At 40.3% G+C, this 20,243-nt stretch overlaps 1 protein-coding gene across 2 annotated transcripts in view; it reads left to right on the forward strand.

Moving 5' to 3' along the window:
• Nucleotides 1-20,243, forward strand: part of TBL1X (transducin beta like 1 X-linked) — a 326,122-nt gene that overhangs the window by 275,291 nt on the left and 30,588 nt on the right. For both annotated transcript variants that reach the window (XM_044287937.1, XM_044287938.1), the window contains 3 exons: nucleotides 2,664-2,805; nucleotides 6,318-6,381; nucleotides 18,223-18,320. In XM_044287937.1, the coding sequence (XP_044143872.1) occupies nucleotides 2,664-2,805; nucleotides 6,318-6,381; nucleotides 18,223-18,320 (304 nt within the window). The remainder of the gene's footprint in view (nucleotides 1-2,663; nucleotides 2,806-6,317; nucleotides 6,382-18,222; nucleotides 18,321-20,243) is intronic.

Here is a 20,243-nt window from a genome sequence, read left to right on the forward strand (position 1 = left end):
TTTGACACAGTTTTTTTTTTACGGTGTTCACCTGAGGGGTTAGGTCATGTGATATTTTTATACAGCAGGTTCTTACAGATGCGGCGATACCTAATATGTATACTTTTTTATTTATTTAGGTTTTACACAATAACTATTTTTGAAACAAAAGAAATCACGTTTTATTGTCTCCATATTCTAAGAGCCATTGTTTTTTTTATTTTTTGGGCGATTCTCTTAGGTAGGGTCTCATTTCTTGTGGGATGAGATGACAGTTTGATTGGTATGATTTTGGGGTGCGCATTACTTTTTGATTGCTTGGTATTACACTTTTTGTGATGTAAGGTGACAAAAAATTGCTTTTTTGACACCGTTTTTTTTTTTTTACAGTGTTTCCCTGAGGCATTAGGTCATGTGATATTTTTATAGAGCAGGTTGTTACAGATGCGGAGATACCTAATATGTAAACTTTTTTTTTTTTTACATTTAACACAAAAAAAATCATATTTTAGTGTCTCCATAGTCTGAGAGTTTTGGGCGATTGTCTTAGGCAGGGTATCAATTTTGCGGGATGAGATGACGGTTAGATTGGCACTATTTTGAGGGACATTACGCCTTTTTGATCGCTTGGTGTTGCACTTTTAGTGATGTAAGGTGACAAAAAAAGTTTTTTTAGCAGAGTTTTTATTTTATTTTTTTGACGGTGCTAACCTGAGGGGTTAGGTCATGTGATATATTTATAGAGCTGGTCGATATGGACGCGGCAATACCTAATATGTCTACTTTTCTTTTTTCCCTATTTTTATACTTTTTTTAACCTCATTTTGGGAAAAGGATGCTTATTTTTTACTTGAAACTTAATTTTTTTTTGTAAAACTTTATTTTTTTTACTTTTTTTTTACACTTTATTTTTTGTCCCACTCTGGGACTTCCACTTTTGAGGGTCTGATCCTCTTTACAATGCATCACAATACTTCTGTATTGTGATGCATTGGCTGTAAGTGTATTACCGACTGTAATACACTTACAGCCTGCTTGTCTGAGGGGGCTGGATCTCACTGGCTTACAGGAAGGAAGCCACGATGACTAAGGAAGGCATCGGGCTGCCTTCCCTGCCATCGGGTCCGTCCCCATCATAGCAGCGCGGGGACCCGATGGCTGCTCTCTCCCTCCCTCCACACATCGCACGTGCTGCGGTCAGTGCTGACCGCGGCACATCAAGGGTTAATGCGTGGAACACCTGCCGCGGATTGGGTGGGCCTTAAGGGGTTAAAGGGGTTGTCTGAGTGTTTAATCCTGATGACCTATCCCATAGGAGCACCGCAGCCTGTTTAAACAGCTGATCGATGGTGGTGCTAGCGGTGTAACCCCCACTGATCAGATAATGATGACCTATCTTGAGGATAGTTCATCGGTATTAAAAACTCAGAAAATCCTTTTAATAATAGTATGCACGTTTTTAAAAATATCCCTTTCTGACAGAAGTGTCCTTTTAAACATTTTATGTTTTTATATACTTCAGACAGATTCATTCTGATACTGTGCAACCTTGTGGAAATATATGCGGCCTGCAGGTGACATCCATTACAAAAAAACATATCTCTTTACAAGGTTTTTGTTTTAAAAAGTTCAGCAGTTCATATTTAGGCTACATGCACACGACCGTGTACCCCCCATGACCGTATTGCGGCCCGCATACAGCAGGTCTGCAATACACGGGCACCGGCCCTGTGCATTCTGCATCGCGGACCCATTCACTTGAATAGATCCGCAATCACGGAGATGCGGAACAGAGGCACGGATCGGAACCCCACGGAAGCACTACGGACTGCTTCCGTGGTGTTTCTGGCCATGCCCCCGCACCACAAAAAAATAGATTAAGCACCACTTTTTTGCGCTGCGGACCGTCAGATGCGCATTCGAGATTGGGTCCGCGATCGGCATGTGGTTGCCCCACGGTCTGTGCCCATGCATTGCGGACCGAAAATTGCGGTCCGCAGTACGGGCACGGAGCCCTAACGTTCGTTTTCATGTAGCCTTATTAATGCAGTCAAGAAACAGTTTCCAGGTGTAGACCTGCCAAAGAACAATTGGCATATATATTCTCAATAGAAGTCTATGGTTTACAGCAGTGATGCCCTACCTGCTGCCCTCCAGCTGTTGTAAAACTATAGCTCCCATAGTGCCTTGTTGTAGGTTGATAGCTATAGGCTGTCCAGGCATGCTGGGAGTTGTAGTTTTGCAACAGCTGGAGGGCCTCAGGTTGGGCATCCCTAGTTTACAATATACACTTTAAGTTCTAGGTTAATATTTGTCAACTGTATGAAAAATGTGGTGTGCATTGTATAACGGTGTAGTGTTTTGTAAAAGGATTGTCACTCTAATTGGCACAGTGGCACCTTTATTCGAAGGCTTGTGGGGTTCTTGGCAGTTGAACCCCAACTGATCAGAAAGTGATCCTAGTAATAGGCCCTTACTTGTAATTGTGGGAAAACCCTGTTTAACTTCTACACTACCATAATTCATGGAAAACTTGAGTTACCATAATTCATAGAAAAACCGTTTTTAACTTCTGCATTACCATAACGCATGCATAAATCAAGTGTGGTGGGAAATAAATGACAATATGGCCTTTCCTGTCGGTTTTTACAATTACATAAAATATCATGTTTCACAATTTAAAGATCAGGAGACTCAACAGCAAGAATATGGAATTTGAATGAAAACAGTAGTAGCAACTCCACTCAGCTAGTTTTACGGCACTGTATACGGGAAGGTGGACAAGATGTTCCAAGCAACAAAGATGTCACCTCATTGGACTGGAATGTAAGTGATTTGTACACATTACAATTTGACAGCCCCTCTTGATCACTCTTCAAAGACATTTTTTGCAGGTTAATGGAAATAGCATAATGAAACCTTATTCAGATTTCTAATATTTTTCTGATATACTTTATGTTTTAGTTACTGGCTATTTTCTAGCTCTCTGCTACTAGTTAGTGAATGGAAATATTTTTGTTTATGTCCAGAGGCTGTACTCCTGTCCTGACCATGTGCAGCTGACCATTGAGGTGCCGGGCTTATTACAGTCTGTCACAATTCTCTTTTGGAAATGTTTTAGCCTCTGGATGCTAGCAAGAATCCTCCAATTAACTGTAAGCAAGCAAAGGTCTAGACAAACTTTGCACTGTTTTACAAAAAACACAAAATTATCAAATAAATCCTATATGTTAAAAAAGTTTTAAAATTCATGTTTCGCAAATTTTTATCGGGAATATTAGCACTTCGAAAATTCACGAAATTCTAGAATATAGTGCTATATCTTCGCGAATATTCTAGTTTTTTTTTATCACTACATGAAGCTATAATATTTTTGTATTTATTATATATAGCTTCTCTTTATCCTTATTATACTATCTATCATCCATACCTTTTTTTATAGTTATTGTTTAACCTATCATTAATTAACTTTTATTATAAATATTTTCCTACCTATCATGAATAATTTATTTTTATAAATGCTATATTAGTGTTAAAATAAATCATTACCTATAACATACAATAGACAACATGTAACAGACAACCACACAAAGGCTGTATGCCAAAAGCCAGGTATGTGCAAGCCAACAATCTATCCATGAGACAGGTAGTCAGCATACCTTACAACGGCAGCCTTGTGTGCAATGAGACATTCATCTCACTGAGAGCCAGTAAGCCTCAAAGTTACTGATCTGAGTTGGATGGCTTGGGTGGACCTGCACACCTACATGATTATCATTAGGGTGACAAAAATTTAAAACATTTTTTTGGATGCCAGCTAACTATTCTCTTCTCTTAGGAGGACTGCATAAATATTTTCAGTTTTCTAATTTTCCTAACGTTTATATTCAATAACCTTTCTATACTTTCAGAATATGTTGTATGTGGCTGAACCCGAGCTGACTCTGAAAACGATCTTTCTATTAATCTAGATAGATGGCTAATTGTCATATAGTGTGGACTATGTATAGAAAGTGACCGGTGGTGGTTATTACCATTATATTGTGGAATCCTACTTGGTCACAATCATATAAAATACTATCTATAGCGCAGAGGATACTTGGCAGTTTCACTGCGCTGTCAGTTCTGTCCGGGGGAATCTCCCTTCTGTATTCTCGCCCGTGTGCTGGTGTCTTCTGCTCGCTCCCTCCTTCTCGCGCGCGGCTCCGTATGCGGCTCCTGAGGAAGCAATACGTCTATTGCGAAACGCGTTGGAGGCTTTGTGGACCTGGGAGGCACCAGTAGCATCAGTGTGTGACGTCACACCGAAGGTTCCCTTTGAAACAACAACGCTTCTCCCCCGTGGCCAAAACCGCGTGCGCGAAAAGGTAATGTTGTAATAACCACCACCGGTCACTTTCTATACATAGTCCACACTATATGACAATTAGCCATCTATCTAGATGAAAAAAAGGACCGTTTTCAGAGTCATCGCGGGTTCAGCCACATACAACATATTCTGAAATTAGATTAAGGGGGTAGGAAATTAACCCCTTTCAAACCCAGCAGCAACAGGGCTCACACACAACAACAGAGGTTGGTTCTTCACTTAATCAGTAGCGTGGGTATCCCTTGCTCTTTTTATGTGATAACCTTTCTATACTGTTTTGTCATGTAAACTCATTTGGATAAACATGGGCATATGGGAAAGACATGCAAGTAGTGTTTCAACTGAAAAACAAGGTAGATTCTGCTATGCATGTCTTTCCCATATGCCCATGTTTATGTAAATGAGTTTACATGACAAAACAGTATAGAAAGGTTATTGAATATAAATGTTAGGACAATTAGAAAACTGAAAATTTTTATGCTGCCCTCCTAAGCAGTGAGAGAAGTTTTAGCTGGCATCCCCAAAAAAATTATTATAATTCTTGTCACCCTAATGATAATGATGTAGGTTTGCAGGTTCCCCAAGCCATCCAACTCAAATCAAGCAACTTTAAAGCTGAGTGGTTCTCAGTGAGATGAATGTCTCATTGCACACAAGGCTGCCATTGTAAGGTATGCTGACTACCTGTCTCATGGATAGATTGTTGGCTTGCACATACCCGGATTTTGGTATATACAGTAGCCTTTGTGTGATTGTTTGTTAGGCCTCTTTCACATGGGTGTCACGGATTTTGTCCGGATGCGTTGTGGCAAACCCAAACAATTTCAGTCAGTTTTGTCTGCGATTGTGTTCCGTTGTTCAGTTTTTTCCGCGCGAGTGCAATGCGTTTCGCATGCGTGTGATAAAAAACTTAATGTGGTACCCAGACCCGAACCTGGACTTCTCCACTGAAGTTCGGGTTTGGGTTAGGTGTTCTGTTGATTTTATTATTTTCCCTTCTAACATGATTATAAGGAAAAATAATAGCATTCTTGATACAGAATGCTAACTAAAATGTCCATTGAGGGGTTAAAAAATAAAAAAAATAAACTCACCTCATCCACTTGATCGCGCAGATGGTATCATCTTCTTCCTGCAGGTCCTGCAAAAGGACCTTCGATGACATAACCACGTGGTGAGCGCGGTGACGTGAGCGCAGGTCCTGCTGAATGAAAATAGAAGGACCTTCTATCTTCACTCAGCAGGACCTGCGGTGACGTCACCTGAGCGCGATTATGTCAGCGCAGGTCTTTTTGCAGGACCTGTAGGAAGAAGAAGACGATACTGGCTGCGCGATCAATTAGATGAGGTGAGTTAATTCTTTTTATATTTTAAGCCCTTAATGGACATTTTAGTTAGCATTCTGTATTAAGAATGCTATTATTTTCCCTTATAACCACTCGCCAGTGTAAAAGGGGACTCACAGTTAATGAAATTGCATGTGCAATATGTGCATATTACATTGCTGATTTTTGCCATCGCAAATTTTTGAAATGGTGAATTTATTGTAAATATTCAGCAAAAAATTTGCAAAATATCGCTAATTCAAATATTGCCTATGCTGCTCTTCACTAAACATGACAAAAGTTTCTGTAATGCCTCCTCCTGGGTTCACTAAAAGGCTGTACAGGGGGAGAGGTGACAGTAACAGTCTGTGATTTTTATTCTTGCTATCATTTGCAGCTTCTCCCTCCCGCCCAGTTAAAGCCCCCTTATACATTCTTCTATTGTTGGCCAAAAATGCCCTTTTCAGCAAGCCCGGGCCAACGGTCTCTCCCAACTCTCCCCCAGGTGTTCAGGCAACATCTATTGAAGAAGTGTGGGCACCTTTAAAAGTCACTTTAGCTGAAATATTTGCACATTGAGTTCAAGCTCTAACTCCAGGGTCTCTGGTGCCGCTAGTAATAATTCTACATTTGTTTTCCAATAGGCGGAGGGCACTCTCTTAGCTACAGGTTCTTATGATGGCTTTGCAAGAATCTGGACACAGGATGGTAAATACATTTTTAGTATTTTTGAGAGTTTTCCACTGACAAATGATCATTACTGAATATGTAAAGCTCAAAGTGCAATGAGAGGTATAGTAGATAGTATAGTAGACATTATTCACATGGTTTTATAGGTAACATTAGGGGCAGCAGCTTTATTAGACGGTACATTTCATTTCCAGTCATCTTCAGTAACATTCCCCAAACTCTGAAACTACATCAGATATTGTTTTTTATACCCTCCTATTCCTCCTTAAATTAGATAATATAACCTTTTCTTTATATACTGTCACTTATAGATGAGTAAGGAATAGAGGGGCAGGGAGAGGGGGGAATGAGAGGGATTAACCCCTTTAAAGGGGTTTTCAGAGATTTTGATACTGATGACCTATCCCCTAGATAGGTCATCAGTATCTGATCAGTGGGGGTCCGACACCCAGGACCCCTGCCAATCAGCTGTTTGAGAATGCAGCGGTGCTCCTGTGAGTGCAGTGGCCTTCCTGCAGCTTGCCAAGCACAGTGTCATAGACTGTATAGCGGTTGTACTTGGTATTGTGCTCAGCCTTATTCATTTCATAGGGGCTGAGTGCGATACCAAGCACAACTGCTATACGCCGTATGGCTCTGTGTATGGTAAGCATGGGGAAGGCCAGTGCCTACTCAAACATCTGATCCGCAAGGGTCCTGCGTGTTGGACCCACACCGATCAGATACTGATGACCTATCGAGAGGATAGGTCATCAGTATTAAAATCTCAGAAAACCTCTGTAACATGAATGTACACTTTTCAGCATCTTGTTATGTTTAGCTCCTAAATTCTGTGCTATTTTATTTCATAATATATCTTTATTGCAACTGTAGCTCTCCTGCATACACCTCCGCCTAAATTACAAAGGTTTGTGTACTTGCAGCCACCACTAGAGGGAGCTAACTGGCCTGATGCTGTGTATAAACAATATATCATTAAAGCTATGAAACAGGAAAAAAGATGCAACTTTTTAATCATTCTCCACCACTCTCAACACTTTTTTAAAAAGTGGGTGAAGTTTAGGAGGGTATGACTACTTTGGCCCAACACATTTACAATAATGTACGCCAGAACACTGACATAATTTGTAACTTAAAGGCGTTGGCCACTTTCTGGATGCTTTTGGCCAATGTGTATGTAAGTTGACTATATGCCAATTACATATATAGCCTTTGTTGATTTTCTGTGCTGTTTGCTTTATGTCCCCTTGTTGGGCAAATGTTCTGTGCTGTCCACACAGGAGACCTGTCCATAAGATGGCCACTGATGGAGGTTCATGTGACCAGGCAAAAATAACTCGAGACACATCACTCAGCCTTCTCCACACAAATATACCACATCTGCCATCTGCACTTGCAATGTTGAGAGTTTAGTGCAGGTTTATTATATTTTAACGATGGAGACTGAGTGATTTGTCTGGTCACATTGCCCTCCATCAGCAGGACCTTCATGTGGACACACAAAAGACTTGGCCAAAAAGGAGAATACTTTCTTAAATATAGGAATTGGTGCAAAATATCAACAAAGACTAAATTAGTAAGTGCCATAAAGCCATCTTACAAACACACTGGTCAACAGTAGCCAGAAAGCAACCAACCCCTTTAAGGGTTACATCAGCTCATAACTGGCACAGATTTCCGTTTATTAAGAGGGATGCACCTCTTAATAAACTTGGCACATCTTATTCTGCATGACTTTTACTAAGGCTAGCAAGGTGAATACAGACAATGTGCAGGATCCCCCATCTGTGCCATACATGTACAGCATGACACAAACATGGATTCAAAGTGAATTGTATGTAGAGATGGAGAGTGGCCATTAAAAATGATATCCTTTGGGGTAGGCAGAGAAAGCTCAGTCCATAACTGGTGTAGGATTAAAGTACCCAGTAAATGTGTCATCAAAAAATGTAAATCAAGTTTTTATGTTAAAAATATTGTATATGCTATATGTTATATTTTTAAAACAATCCTAAAATCCTGCAGTTTTCACACTAGCCACTAAGCTCAATAATACGTGCTACTTCTTGTTCTGTACAAATCACTTTTTAGCAGTCATCTCTTTATCATTAGTGTTGGGCGCGAATATTCGAATCACGAATTTTAATCGCGAATATCGCCACTTTGAGAATTCGCAAAGATTTAGAATATAGTGCAATATATTCGTAGTCACGAATATTCTAGATTTTTTTTTTTCCATCAGTAACCTCCTTTCTTGCTTGTGGGCCAATAAGAAGGCTGAAATATCTTTGTCAGAGCTTAGCAACATCCCTAGCAACCAATAGGAAAGTTGCCTATCCCTTTACTATATAAGAAACTCCCCAGCAGCCATTTTCTGCAGGTTTATGGAGTTCTGAGAGAGAGAGCAGTGACATCGCTGTGCTCTGTGCTTTACTGTTTAATTACATTAGATAGTTAGATAGCTTATATACATAATACAGATAGTTAGTGGTAGATAGTCAGTGTAGGTTAGATGGTGATATAGTGTAGCTGAGGTTCTGCTGTCCTTACATACATGCTACAGACATAGTGCTGTGATGTCACAACAATACTTAGTGCACCAATCAGTAATATGTAGTCAGACCTGCTAAAATGTGAAGTTGCACGTATTAAACCAAAATATGCGCATCATTAATTGCCGATTAGCGCAATCGCGAATATATTGGAGCACTCTATCTGCACATAAAGCTATTGTAATGTTCTGCCGTGCCAACCATGATCTCCAGTCTCAGGAAACTTCTAGCAGCTTGAAAAATGTAGCAACAGCGACCCACGCCTGTATTTCACACGCAATACGCACATATTACATTGCCAATCTTTGCTATCAAGAAAATAATCTCGAATTCTCGAATTCGTGAACATATAACAAATATTAGCCCAAATATTCACGAAATATCGCAAATTCGAATATTGCCCCTGCCGCTCATCACTATTTATCATCACATGCAGGATTACAATGAAAGATAGTATATATAAAAGATAGATAGATAGACAGGATCCACCACTCACAATAGGTGATATCAAGGCTTATCTGCTCCCTCCTGATCTCTCCACAGGTCATACAGCCTGCCTAGATAAATCCCCCATAGAAGTCAGCTCCTGCCCATTATTTTTATGGCTCATGGTGGCTGCTGTAACACATATCTCTAAATGCTGTTAACAGCAGCTTAGGTAAGATGGCACCCCCCCCATAATCATGTTCATTCAGGAAAAAAAAATCTGATTAGAAAAAAGGATGTGTCTATCTGTATTTAACTGGCAGAAGAAATGATAGCACACGCATTACAAGTCTGTAACCATGGAGATGCATCGGTCTGAAAAGCCGCTGTATACATAAAACAGTATTATATTTTTTTATAAATCTATTTGGCAAAGTTGCTTAATTTTTTTTTTTTAAATGTGCTTAAGCAGTAAGCAAAGGCAGTAAATAAGCGCTATGTTATAATTCTAGATGAGCGAATTGAATCCCACAAAGTGGAATTCGATCCGAATTTCCGGAATTATCCAATTCGCCTAGAAGCCGAATTTCCTCGAGCTTCGTTTCAGCGAATAGATTAATCCTGAAATTCAAACTTACCACTTCCATTTGTGCGCGAAGGGCCGCCAGCCTCCATCTTGCTTGAAGATCTCGGTCGAAATCCCGTGCGGCGCGAGATTACATCATCACTCCGGCCGGCATAATCTCGCGCCGAACGTGATTTCGGCCTAGATCTTGAAGCAAGATGGCTGCGGCCGGCCCGTTGCGCGCAAATGGACACGGTAAGTTTGATGTCATGTTTTTATATGTATGAACGCGGCATCTGAGGGGTACAATGACGGGGGTGTCGCTTTCACAGCTCCCTGTCATTGCACCCGCTACTTACCCAAAAATCTGCTTCGTGGCAAAGTAATTCGTCAGAAAGCAAATTTTTTGTGAAATTCGGCGAATAAGCCGAATCGAATTTTCAAGAAATTTGCTCATCTCTAGTTATAATACTCCTCAGATAATGTACAGAGAAGGATTGGTTTTTACACACATTTTACGTTTAAATAAGCAACTACTTCTCCAGCTTTAAGTATATTATGTGTGTACATCGTACAGTATACAAATTGGAAAATGTGGCTTTTTATGGCAACTTGTTAACACTCCACTGACTCATTTCAACACGTTCTGCCATTTCTAAAGAGTTCTGCTGTGAGATGAATAATGGGAACAATGGAACCCTGGTTCTATTAATATATATAGCATGAAAAACAATAGTTCACAAAATATAAAGCATAAAATGTCTCATACAAATTATTATTCCATGCTCATTCATGATAATTACATAAAATTCAAAAGCTAAAAATATTTAAAAAATTGTGACGTTTTTGACCATAATAAGATTTACTTTAAAGATCCTGTTAAAATTATTTAAGAACATCAAATTGACAAAAAGTAATGTGTTCAATTGGAGTTTTTGTTTCTAAATTTACTTTTTATCAAAAAGGTTATCCAGGTAAAGATAATTATGATTTATCCTCAGGATAGGTCATCATCCAGGTCCACCCCCGCTGTTCAGCTGCTTCAGGGAACAGCCACGCTCACCGGATCTTTGGTGAGCACAGCCGACTCCCGGCAGCTTTCCAAGCACAGTGACGTACATTGTATAGTAAAATATAAAGAAATCCGCAGCACTCTTCAGATAATGGTGAATAAAGTGGATTTATTCCATACAACAGCAAGGACTTGCGACGTTTCGACCGCTCCCGGTCTTTCTCAAGCAATAAAGTGGTTACAATATCATGTGTCTTATATAGTGCCTTAATCAATTACCTGGGCCCTCCCCCAAGTATAGCCATTAATCACATTGGTGCATGTGCATAGTTATTCATTAGTGACATCTTGTGAAATCAAATTTAGGATCCATTACCTTTCCCACAGGGAATGTCCTTGGGGTCCACCTCCATTCCGAATCATCTCCAAGACGACTTACATTCGGCGTCCCGGAATCTCCAATGCGCATGCGTCCCCTTCGATCAAGCAGCCAATAGGAAAAATACCTTCAACCGACGTCACTAGTTGTCAATGGTGTGGAGGCAACCTTTGCTCCACGTCATTGAAAAGCGTCTTCTCCGTCCTTTGGTAGTGACATAGGTGTCGTCATGGAGACGCGATCAGTTTACCTGAAACTCGCGTCACTCGACTCCTCCCCCGTCACTATTTTATGAGTCTCCGGACATGTCTCTAATAGGTGAGGGTTCGTCACACCGCTCCAAAATACCTCCACCATTCAATCTATGGGGGTTCCCCCACTCCATGTACTTCAGAAATTCTCCATATTCCCATTTTTTCGACATGATTCCTCCAGAGCGATTGCCGTATCTCCTCAGCAATATACCCTTCTGAGGTCATCATATCCCAAACTCACATTCCTCTATGGAGGCCATATTGTCCCATCAGCGCCACTTGACAGGGCAGATTCCCTCCACCAGGAATATTTTTAGAAGTAAAATATCGTGGGTGTTTGGGATGTCAGTCAAATTCAATGACAACGACTCTCCCAGTACCACGAACACATACATTCATCAATCTTATTTATTCTATTGACAACCCGAGGTAATAGAGCTTAGGAAGGACTCACCCCCCATATAATGGACATGTCCTTTGGCTATATACATTAGGTGAACTGCTGCATGATCTCTGGGACATCAGCCTTAAGGAGAACGGGATGGAAGCGGACCCCAATATTAGACCATCCTGTAGAGAAAGATAAGAGAAAATATATAAAAGTATAAAATTTTCGTGTTGGTGAACATAAAAAATCATCACAACAAAGTTGGGCACAATCTTAGGTTACACAAAATAATAAATATTAGTCCAGTCTACATTTTAAAGGTGATGTACAGGAATTTCTAGAGGAAGACTCCCAAATTGAAATCCCTATTGAGTCCCCTTGGTTCACGTGTATCTAATTCGTAAATCCATTTCAACTCCAGTTGTTTAAGGAGGGTCTCTCGATCACCCCCTCTCCGTAATGGTGAAACTCCATCTATGATCTGGAATCGGAGTTGTGACAAATTATGTCCCATTTTTTCAAAATGGTCTGGAACCGGTAAGATCTAGTACTTTTTTTCGGATCTTAGATTTGTGCTGTGTGATCCTCTTTTTTATTTCCTGTGTGGTCTCTCCTACATATAGGAGTCCACACTGGGCATTGGAGAGTATATATAACAAAAGTGGAATTACACGTATAGAACTGTTTGATTTTATATTTCTTTCCAGTATGTGGATGTACAAATGTCCTCCCTTTTGTCATGCTATTACAGTGACAACACCCCAAACAGGGGTAGCATCCTGTTTGTTTATGCACTGGTTTTTTAGAAGGTTTATCTGCATGCACTACTTGTCCCTCACATTGGGTCCTCTCCTGTATGAAAACAGCGGAGGATTTGCAAATTCTGGGGTATCAGGGAACGCTTGTGTAAGTAGCGTCCAGTTCTTTCTAATTACACCCGCCACCTGTCTGCTAATCATCGTGTATCTGGAAACAAAGGGGAATCCTATTTTGAGTATTTGACCTATCCACATTTTTCTCAAGTAATTCCTCTCTTTTTATTTTTAATGCCCTATTTTGATGTTTGTCCGTTAACTGTTGAGGGTATCCTCTGCTCGTGAATTTTTTGTTCATCTCTTCTAGCCTCTTTCCCTACTACTTTTTCATTACTGAACTATCCTGCGGACCCGTAGAAACTGACTATATGGCAGTGATTTTACCATATCTCGGGGATGTGAGCTATCATATTGCAGGATATTATTTTTGTCCGTGTTTTTTATATGTATATCCGTACCCAGTTTTCCATCCTGGACATATACCAGTGTGTCCAGGAATTGTAGCTCGGTCATAGAGCTAACCCTCGTAAATTTTAAAGCAGGGTGAATGCTGTTAAGATATTCATTAAATGCGTCTAGCTCCAGTTCGGTACCTGTCCATATGCAGAAGATATCGTCGATGTATCTCATCCAGCCCCTCACAAATTTAAAGGAGCTGGATGGATACACGAACATCTCCTCTACATATGACATGTAGATATTAGCATATACAGGTGCGGCGTTGGACCCCATCGCCGTCCCTCTGGTTTGTACAAAAAATTGATCTTTAAACCTAAAATAATTACAGGTTAATATAATTTCAAGTAGTGCCAATATAAAATTTATCATCTCTACTGTATACTCAGAGTCACTTAGGGCATATTTGACTGCCTCCAAACCTTTGTTATGTTCAATACTGGTATATAGACTGACCACATCAAATGAGACCAGTCTATCCCCAGTTTCTATCTCCAATTCTTTGGCTGAAAGAATTGGAGATAGAAACTGGGGATAGACTGGTCTCATTTGATGTGGTCAGTCTATATACCAGTATTGAACATAACAAAGGTTTGGAGGCAGTCAAATATGCCCTAAGTGACTCTGAGTATACAGTAGAGATGATAAATTTTATATTGGCACTACTTGAAATTATATTAACCTGTAATTATTTTAGGTTTAAAGATCAATTTTTTGTACAAACCAGAGGGACGGCGATGGGGTCCAACGCCGCACCTGTATATGCTAATATCTACATGTCATATGTAGAGGAGATGTTCGTGTATCCATCCAGCTCCTTTAAATTTGTGAGGGGCTGGATGAGATACATCGACGATATCTTCTGCATATGGACAGGTACCGAACTGGAGCTAGACGCATTTAATGAATATCTTAACAGCATTCACCCCGCTTTAAAATTTACGAGGGTTAGCTCTATGACCGAGCTACAATTCCTTGACACACTGGTATATGTCCAGGATGGAAAACTGGGTACGGATATACATATAAAAAACACGGACAAAAATAATATCCTGCAATATGATAGCTCACATCCCCGAGATATGGTAAAATCACTGCCATATAGTCAGTTTCTACGGGTCCGCAGGATAGTCAGTAATGAAAAAGCAGTAGGAAAGAGGCTAGAAGAGATGAACAAAAAATTCACGAGCAGAGGATACCCTCAACAGTTAACGGACAAACATCAAAATAGGGCATTAAAAATAAAAAGAGAGGAATTACTTGAGAAGAATGTGGATAGGTCAAATACTCAAAATAGGATTCCCTTTGTTTCCAGATACACGATGATTAGCAGACAGGTGGCGGGTGTAATTAGAAAAAACTGGACGCTACTTACACAAGCGTTCCCTGATACCCCAGAATTTGCAAATCCTCCGCTGTTTTCATACAGGAGAGGACCCAATGTGAGGGACAAATTAGTGCATGCAGATAAACCTTCTAAAAAACCAGTGCATAAACAAACGGGATGTTACCCCTGTTTGGGGTGCTGTCACTGCAATAGCATGACAAAAGGGAGGACATTTGTACATCCACACACTGGAAAGAAGTATAAAATTAAACAATTCTATACGTGTAATTCCACTTTTGTTATATATACTCTCCAATGCCCATGTGGACTCCTATATGTAGGAGAGACCACACAGGAAATAAAAAAGAGGATCACACAGCACAAATCTAAGATCCGAAAAAAAGCACTAGATTTACCGGTTCCAGACCATTTTGAAAAAATGGGACATAATTTGTCACAACTCCGATTCCAGATCATAGATGGAGTTTCACCATTACGTAGAGGGGGTGATGGAGAGACCCTCCTTAAACAACTCGAGTTGAAATGGATCTACGAATTAGATACACGTGAACCAAGGGGACTCAATAGGGATTTCAATTTGGGAGTCTTCCTCTAGAAATTCCTGTACATCACCTTTAAAATGTAGACTGGACTAATATTTATTATTTTGTGTAACCTAAGATTGTGCCCAACTTTGTTGTGATGATTTTTTATGTTCACCAACACGAAAATTTTATACTTTTATATATTTTCTCTTATCTTTCTCTACAGGATGGTCTAATATTGGGGTCCGCTTCCATCCCGTTCTCCCTAAGGCTGATGTCCCAAAGATCATGCAGCAGTTCATCCTAATGTATATAGCCAAAGGACATGTCCAATATATGGGGGGTGAGTCCTTCCTATGCTCTGTTACCTCTGGTTGTCAATAGAATAAATAAGATTGATGAATGTATGTGTTCGTGGTACTAGGGGAGTCGTTGTCATTGAACTTGACTGGCATCCCAAATACCTACACGATATTTTTAATAAAAATATATTCCTGGTGGAGGGAATCTGCCCCGTCAAGTGGCGCTGATGGGACAGTATGGCCTCCATAGAGGAATGTGAGTTTGGGATATGATGACCTCAGAAGGGTATATTGCTGAGGAGATACGGCAATTGCTCTGGAGGAATCATGTCGAGAAAAATGGAATAGTGGAGAATTTCTGAAGTATATGGAGTGGGGGAATCCCCATAGATTGAATGGTGGAGGTATTTTGGAGCGGTGTGACGAACCCTTACCTATAGAGACATGTCCGGAGACTCATAAAATAGTGACGGGGGAGGAGTCGAGTGACGCGAGTTCCAGGTAAACTGATCGCGTCTCCATGACGACACCTATGTCACTACCAAAGGACGGAGAGGACGCTTTTCAATGACGTGGAGCAAAGGTTGCCTCCGCACCATTGACAACTAGTGACGTCGGTTGAAGGTATTTTTCCTATTGGCTGCTTGATCGAAGGAGACGCATGCGCATTGGAGATTCCGGGACGCCGAATGTAAGTCGTCTTGGAGATGATTCGGAATGGAGGTGGACCCCAAGGACATTCCCTGTGGGAAAGGTAATGGATCCTAAATTTGATTTCACAAGATGTCACTAATGAATAACTATGCACATGCACCAATGTGATTAATGGCTATACTTGGGGGAGGGCCCAGGTAATTGATTAAGGCACTATATAAGACACATGATATTGTAACCACTTTATTGCTTGAGAAAGACCGGGAGCGGTCGAAACGTCGCAAGTCCTTGCTGTTGTATGGAATAAATCCACTTTATTCACCATTATCTGAAGAGTGCTGCGGATTTCTTTATATTTTACTATTTTGACTGTGGATCATCGGCCAGGATCCCGATCTGCTGGCACCAACATTGCCGGGATACAAGGTACAATATATGGACTTTCCAAATTGGCTTTCTCTTTGAAAAATAGTAGTGCTGCCGGATCTACTTTACTGTACATTGTATAGTGGCTTGGCATTGCAGCTCAACCTCATTCACTTCAAAGGGACTGAGCTGCAACTAGGCCATGTGATGTCACATGGCCTAGAAAGAGTGCCAGACATTTCTAACAGCTGATCAGTGTGAGTTCCGGGTGTCGAACCCCGCAGATTTGATATTAATGACCTATCCTGAGGATAGGTCCTCAATATAAAATACTGGATAACCCGGTATGAAATTTTAAAAACAAAAAGCTAAAACAAGTTTGTAGTATAGCTAAAGGGAATGTATTAAGCTCTGCACTCCAGTATTCTAGCACCAGGTAGCAGAGACCAGCAGGGACCCAGCAAGTATCAGAATGGGACCAGCAGGGGATCAGTGGAGGTCAATATGACCTATAAAAAAAAAAGAATGACAGGACCACCCATCTAATCTTAAAAAATTCCTGTATTTGGGTCTAACAAGTCACCATGGTGCTCCACTTCTCAATGACCACCATTAACAAAATTCCAAAACGTTTCTAAACATATTACATGATTATGGTCCTTAGCATATCCCTTGAGTCTAGATAAACCCCTATTAGTTAAAGCTTCCAAATCTGTTTTTTACCTATGGTCAACAACAGCTGGGAGATTAAAGGGTATCAGACCTCTATATTCCATGCTATACTCAAAAGAGTCCTTTATTAAAACAGTCCCATATCATGGCTAGGGATAAGGAGCTCAGCAGGGCGATACCAAAGACCCAATGGGTTATAGCATTGAGATTTGCGGTCACTCATTTATGAAGCATATATGAAGACGGTGCTGAGATGGTATTACACTCCCACACGCCTTAGCATCATATAGCTAGGGACTTCACATCTTTGTTGGAGACAGTGTGGTGGAAAGGGAGAATTATTGCATATCCTGTGGTCCTTTCCTCATTTAAAAAGCCTTTGGTCCCAAGTTTTTATGTTTATTTCTGAGGTGGCTGGGACAACGGTTTCACCAGACCCATTGTTAGCTTTACTCTTAAAGACTTCCCAATATTCCTATTGCTGCACACACTATCGCAGCTCATGTGTTTTTAGCCACTAAAATAGCCGTAGCTAGATATTGGAAGAGATCTTCAATTCCATCACTTAGCAACATTCTTTGCTCAGTACACATTACTGTTTCATATGAGTGTATGATAGTATTTAAAGATCACAATATAAGGAAATTTGATAAGGAATGGGCTGCGTGGAAGCCGTTGAGCTCAGACACCAATCAATGAAGGGTAATGTCACCTTCCCATAGAGCCTTAAATCTTTGCTTTAATGAGCACTTTATCACTGTTACTATATGCAATGTAACTCTACCTAATGTATCTCTCTACACAGGTACTGTTTCTGTTCTTGTTTAGTGCATTAGATGTTTTTTTCATAAAACCTTTGAAAAACCTAATAAAAACTTATTGAAACATAAAAATAAAATAAAAAGATATATCTTATTTTTCTGGCAATGCAACCCATGCCTGCAAACCATGACAGAAGCAAGTCACACATTTGTAAATCACTTCTTGTCAAAGCTAAGGTGTCCCTAGAAAAGAATTTGAAATGTTGACAACCTTCTTTGGATGTGCCTTTCACACACTTGAAAAATAGCTAACGCTAAATTTTCTCTGTGATGACAAATAGTATAAAAACTATAACAAAATAAATGGTTTGTGTTCTTTCTACAGGCAATCTTGCAAGCACTTTAGGTCAACACAAAGGTCCCATTTTTGCACTGAAGTGGAATAAAAAGGGAAATTACATTTTGAGTGCAGGAGTTGATAAGGTAAGTTATTGTAATAAATAAAAAATAATAAATAAAAATATATATATATATACAGTACAGACCAAAAGTTTGGACACACCTTCTCATTCAAAGAGTTTTCTTTATTTTCATGACTATCAAAATTGTAGATTCACACTGAAGGCATCAAAACTATGAATTAACACATGTGGAACTATATACACAACAAAAAAGTGTGAAACAACTGAAAATATGTAATATTCTAGGTTCCTCAAAGTAGCCACTTTTTGCTTTGATTACTGCTTTGCACACTCTTGGCATTCTCTTGATGAGCTTCAAGAGGTAGTCACCTGAAATGGTCTTACAACAGTCTTGAAGGAGATCCCAGAGATGCTTAGCACTTGTTGGCCATTTTGCCTTTACTCTGCAGTCCAGCTCACCCCAAACCATCTCGATTGGGTTCAGGTCCGGTGATTGTGGAGGCCAGGTCATCTGGCGCAGCACCCCATCACTCTCCTTCATGGTCAAATAGCCCTTACACACCCTGGAGGTGTGTTTGGGGTCATTGTCCTGTTGAAAAATAAATGATGGTCCAACTAAAGGCAAACCGGATGGAATAGCATGCCGCTGCAAGATGCTGTGGTAGCCATGCTGGTTCAGTATGCCTTCAATTTTGAATAAATCCCCAACAGTGTCACCAGCAAAGCACCCCCACACCATCACACCTCCTCCCCCATGCTTCACGGTGGGAACCAGGCATGTAGAGTCCATCCGTTCACCTTTTCTGCATCGTACAAAGACACGGTGGTTGGAACCAAAGATCTCAAATTTGGACTCATCAGACCAAAGCACAGATTTCCACTGGTCTAATGTCCATTCATTGTGTTCTTTAGCCCAAACAAGTCTCTTCTGCTTGTTGCCTGTCCTTAGCAGTGGTTTCCTAGCAGATATTCTACCATGAAGGTCTGATTCACACAGTCTCCTCTTAACAGTTGTTCTAGAGATGTGTCTGCTGCTAGAACTCTGTGTGGCATTGACCTGGTCTCTAATCTGAACTGCTGTTAACCTGCGATTTCTGAGGCTGGTGACTCGGATGAACTTATCCCCGGCAGCAGATGTGACTCTTGGTCTTCCTTTCCTGGGGCGGTCCGTATGTGAGCCAGTTTCTTTGTAGCGCTTGATGGTTTTTGTGACTGCACTTAGGGACACTTTCAAAGTTTTCCCAATTTTTCGGACTGACTGACATTCATTTCTTAAAGTAATGATGGCCACTCGTTTTTCTTTACTTTGCTGCTTTTTTCTTGCCATAATACAAATTCTAACAGTCTATTCAGTATGACTATTAGCTGTGTATCCACCTGACTTCTCCACAACGCAACTGATGGTCCCAACCCCATTTATAAGGCAAGAAATACCACTTATTAAACCTGACAGGGCACACCTGTGAAGTGAAAACCATTTCAGGTGACTACCTCTTGAAGCTCATCAAGAGAATGCCAAGAGTGTGCAAAGCAGTAATCAAAGCAAAAGGTGGCTACTTTGAAGAACCTGGAATATGCCATATTTTCAGTTGTTTCACACTTTTTTGTTATGTATATAATTCCACATGTGTTAATTCATAGTTTTGATGCCTTCAGTGTGAATCTACAATTTTCATAGTCATGAAAATAAAGAAAACTCTTTGAATGAGAAGGTGTGTCCAAACTTTTGGTCTGTACTGTATATATATATATATATATATATATATATAGTGTAAGAGAGAGATTGTGAAAAAATCCCCCATACTCTCACCTTGGGAAATTTTTGGTATCTCAAAATTAGCAGAAGATTGAAAGGATGTTTTCTAGTGGTGGTGGCAGCTATTAAACATTTACAGTCATGCTTTGCATATTTAAATTTGCATCCTGTGCTCAAAACCTTGTTCTGGAAGATAAGATGATTGCAGGGTGTCCTGCTGCTGGTACC

This window comes from Bufo gargarizans, chromosome 3 (assembly GCF_014858855.1).
Source record: "Bufo gargarizans isolate SCDJY-AF-19 chromosome 3, ASM1485885v1, whole genome shotgun sequence".
NCBI lineage: Eukaryota > Metazoa > Chordata > Amphibia > Anura > Bufonidae > Bufo > Bufo gargarizans.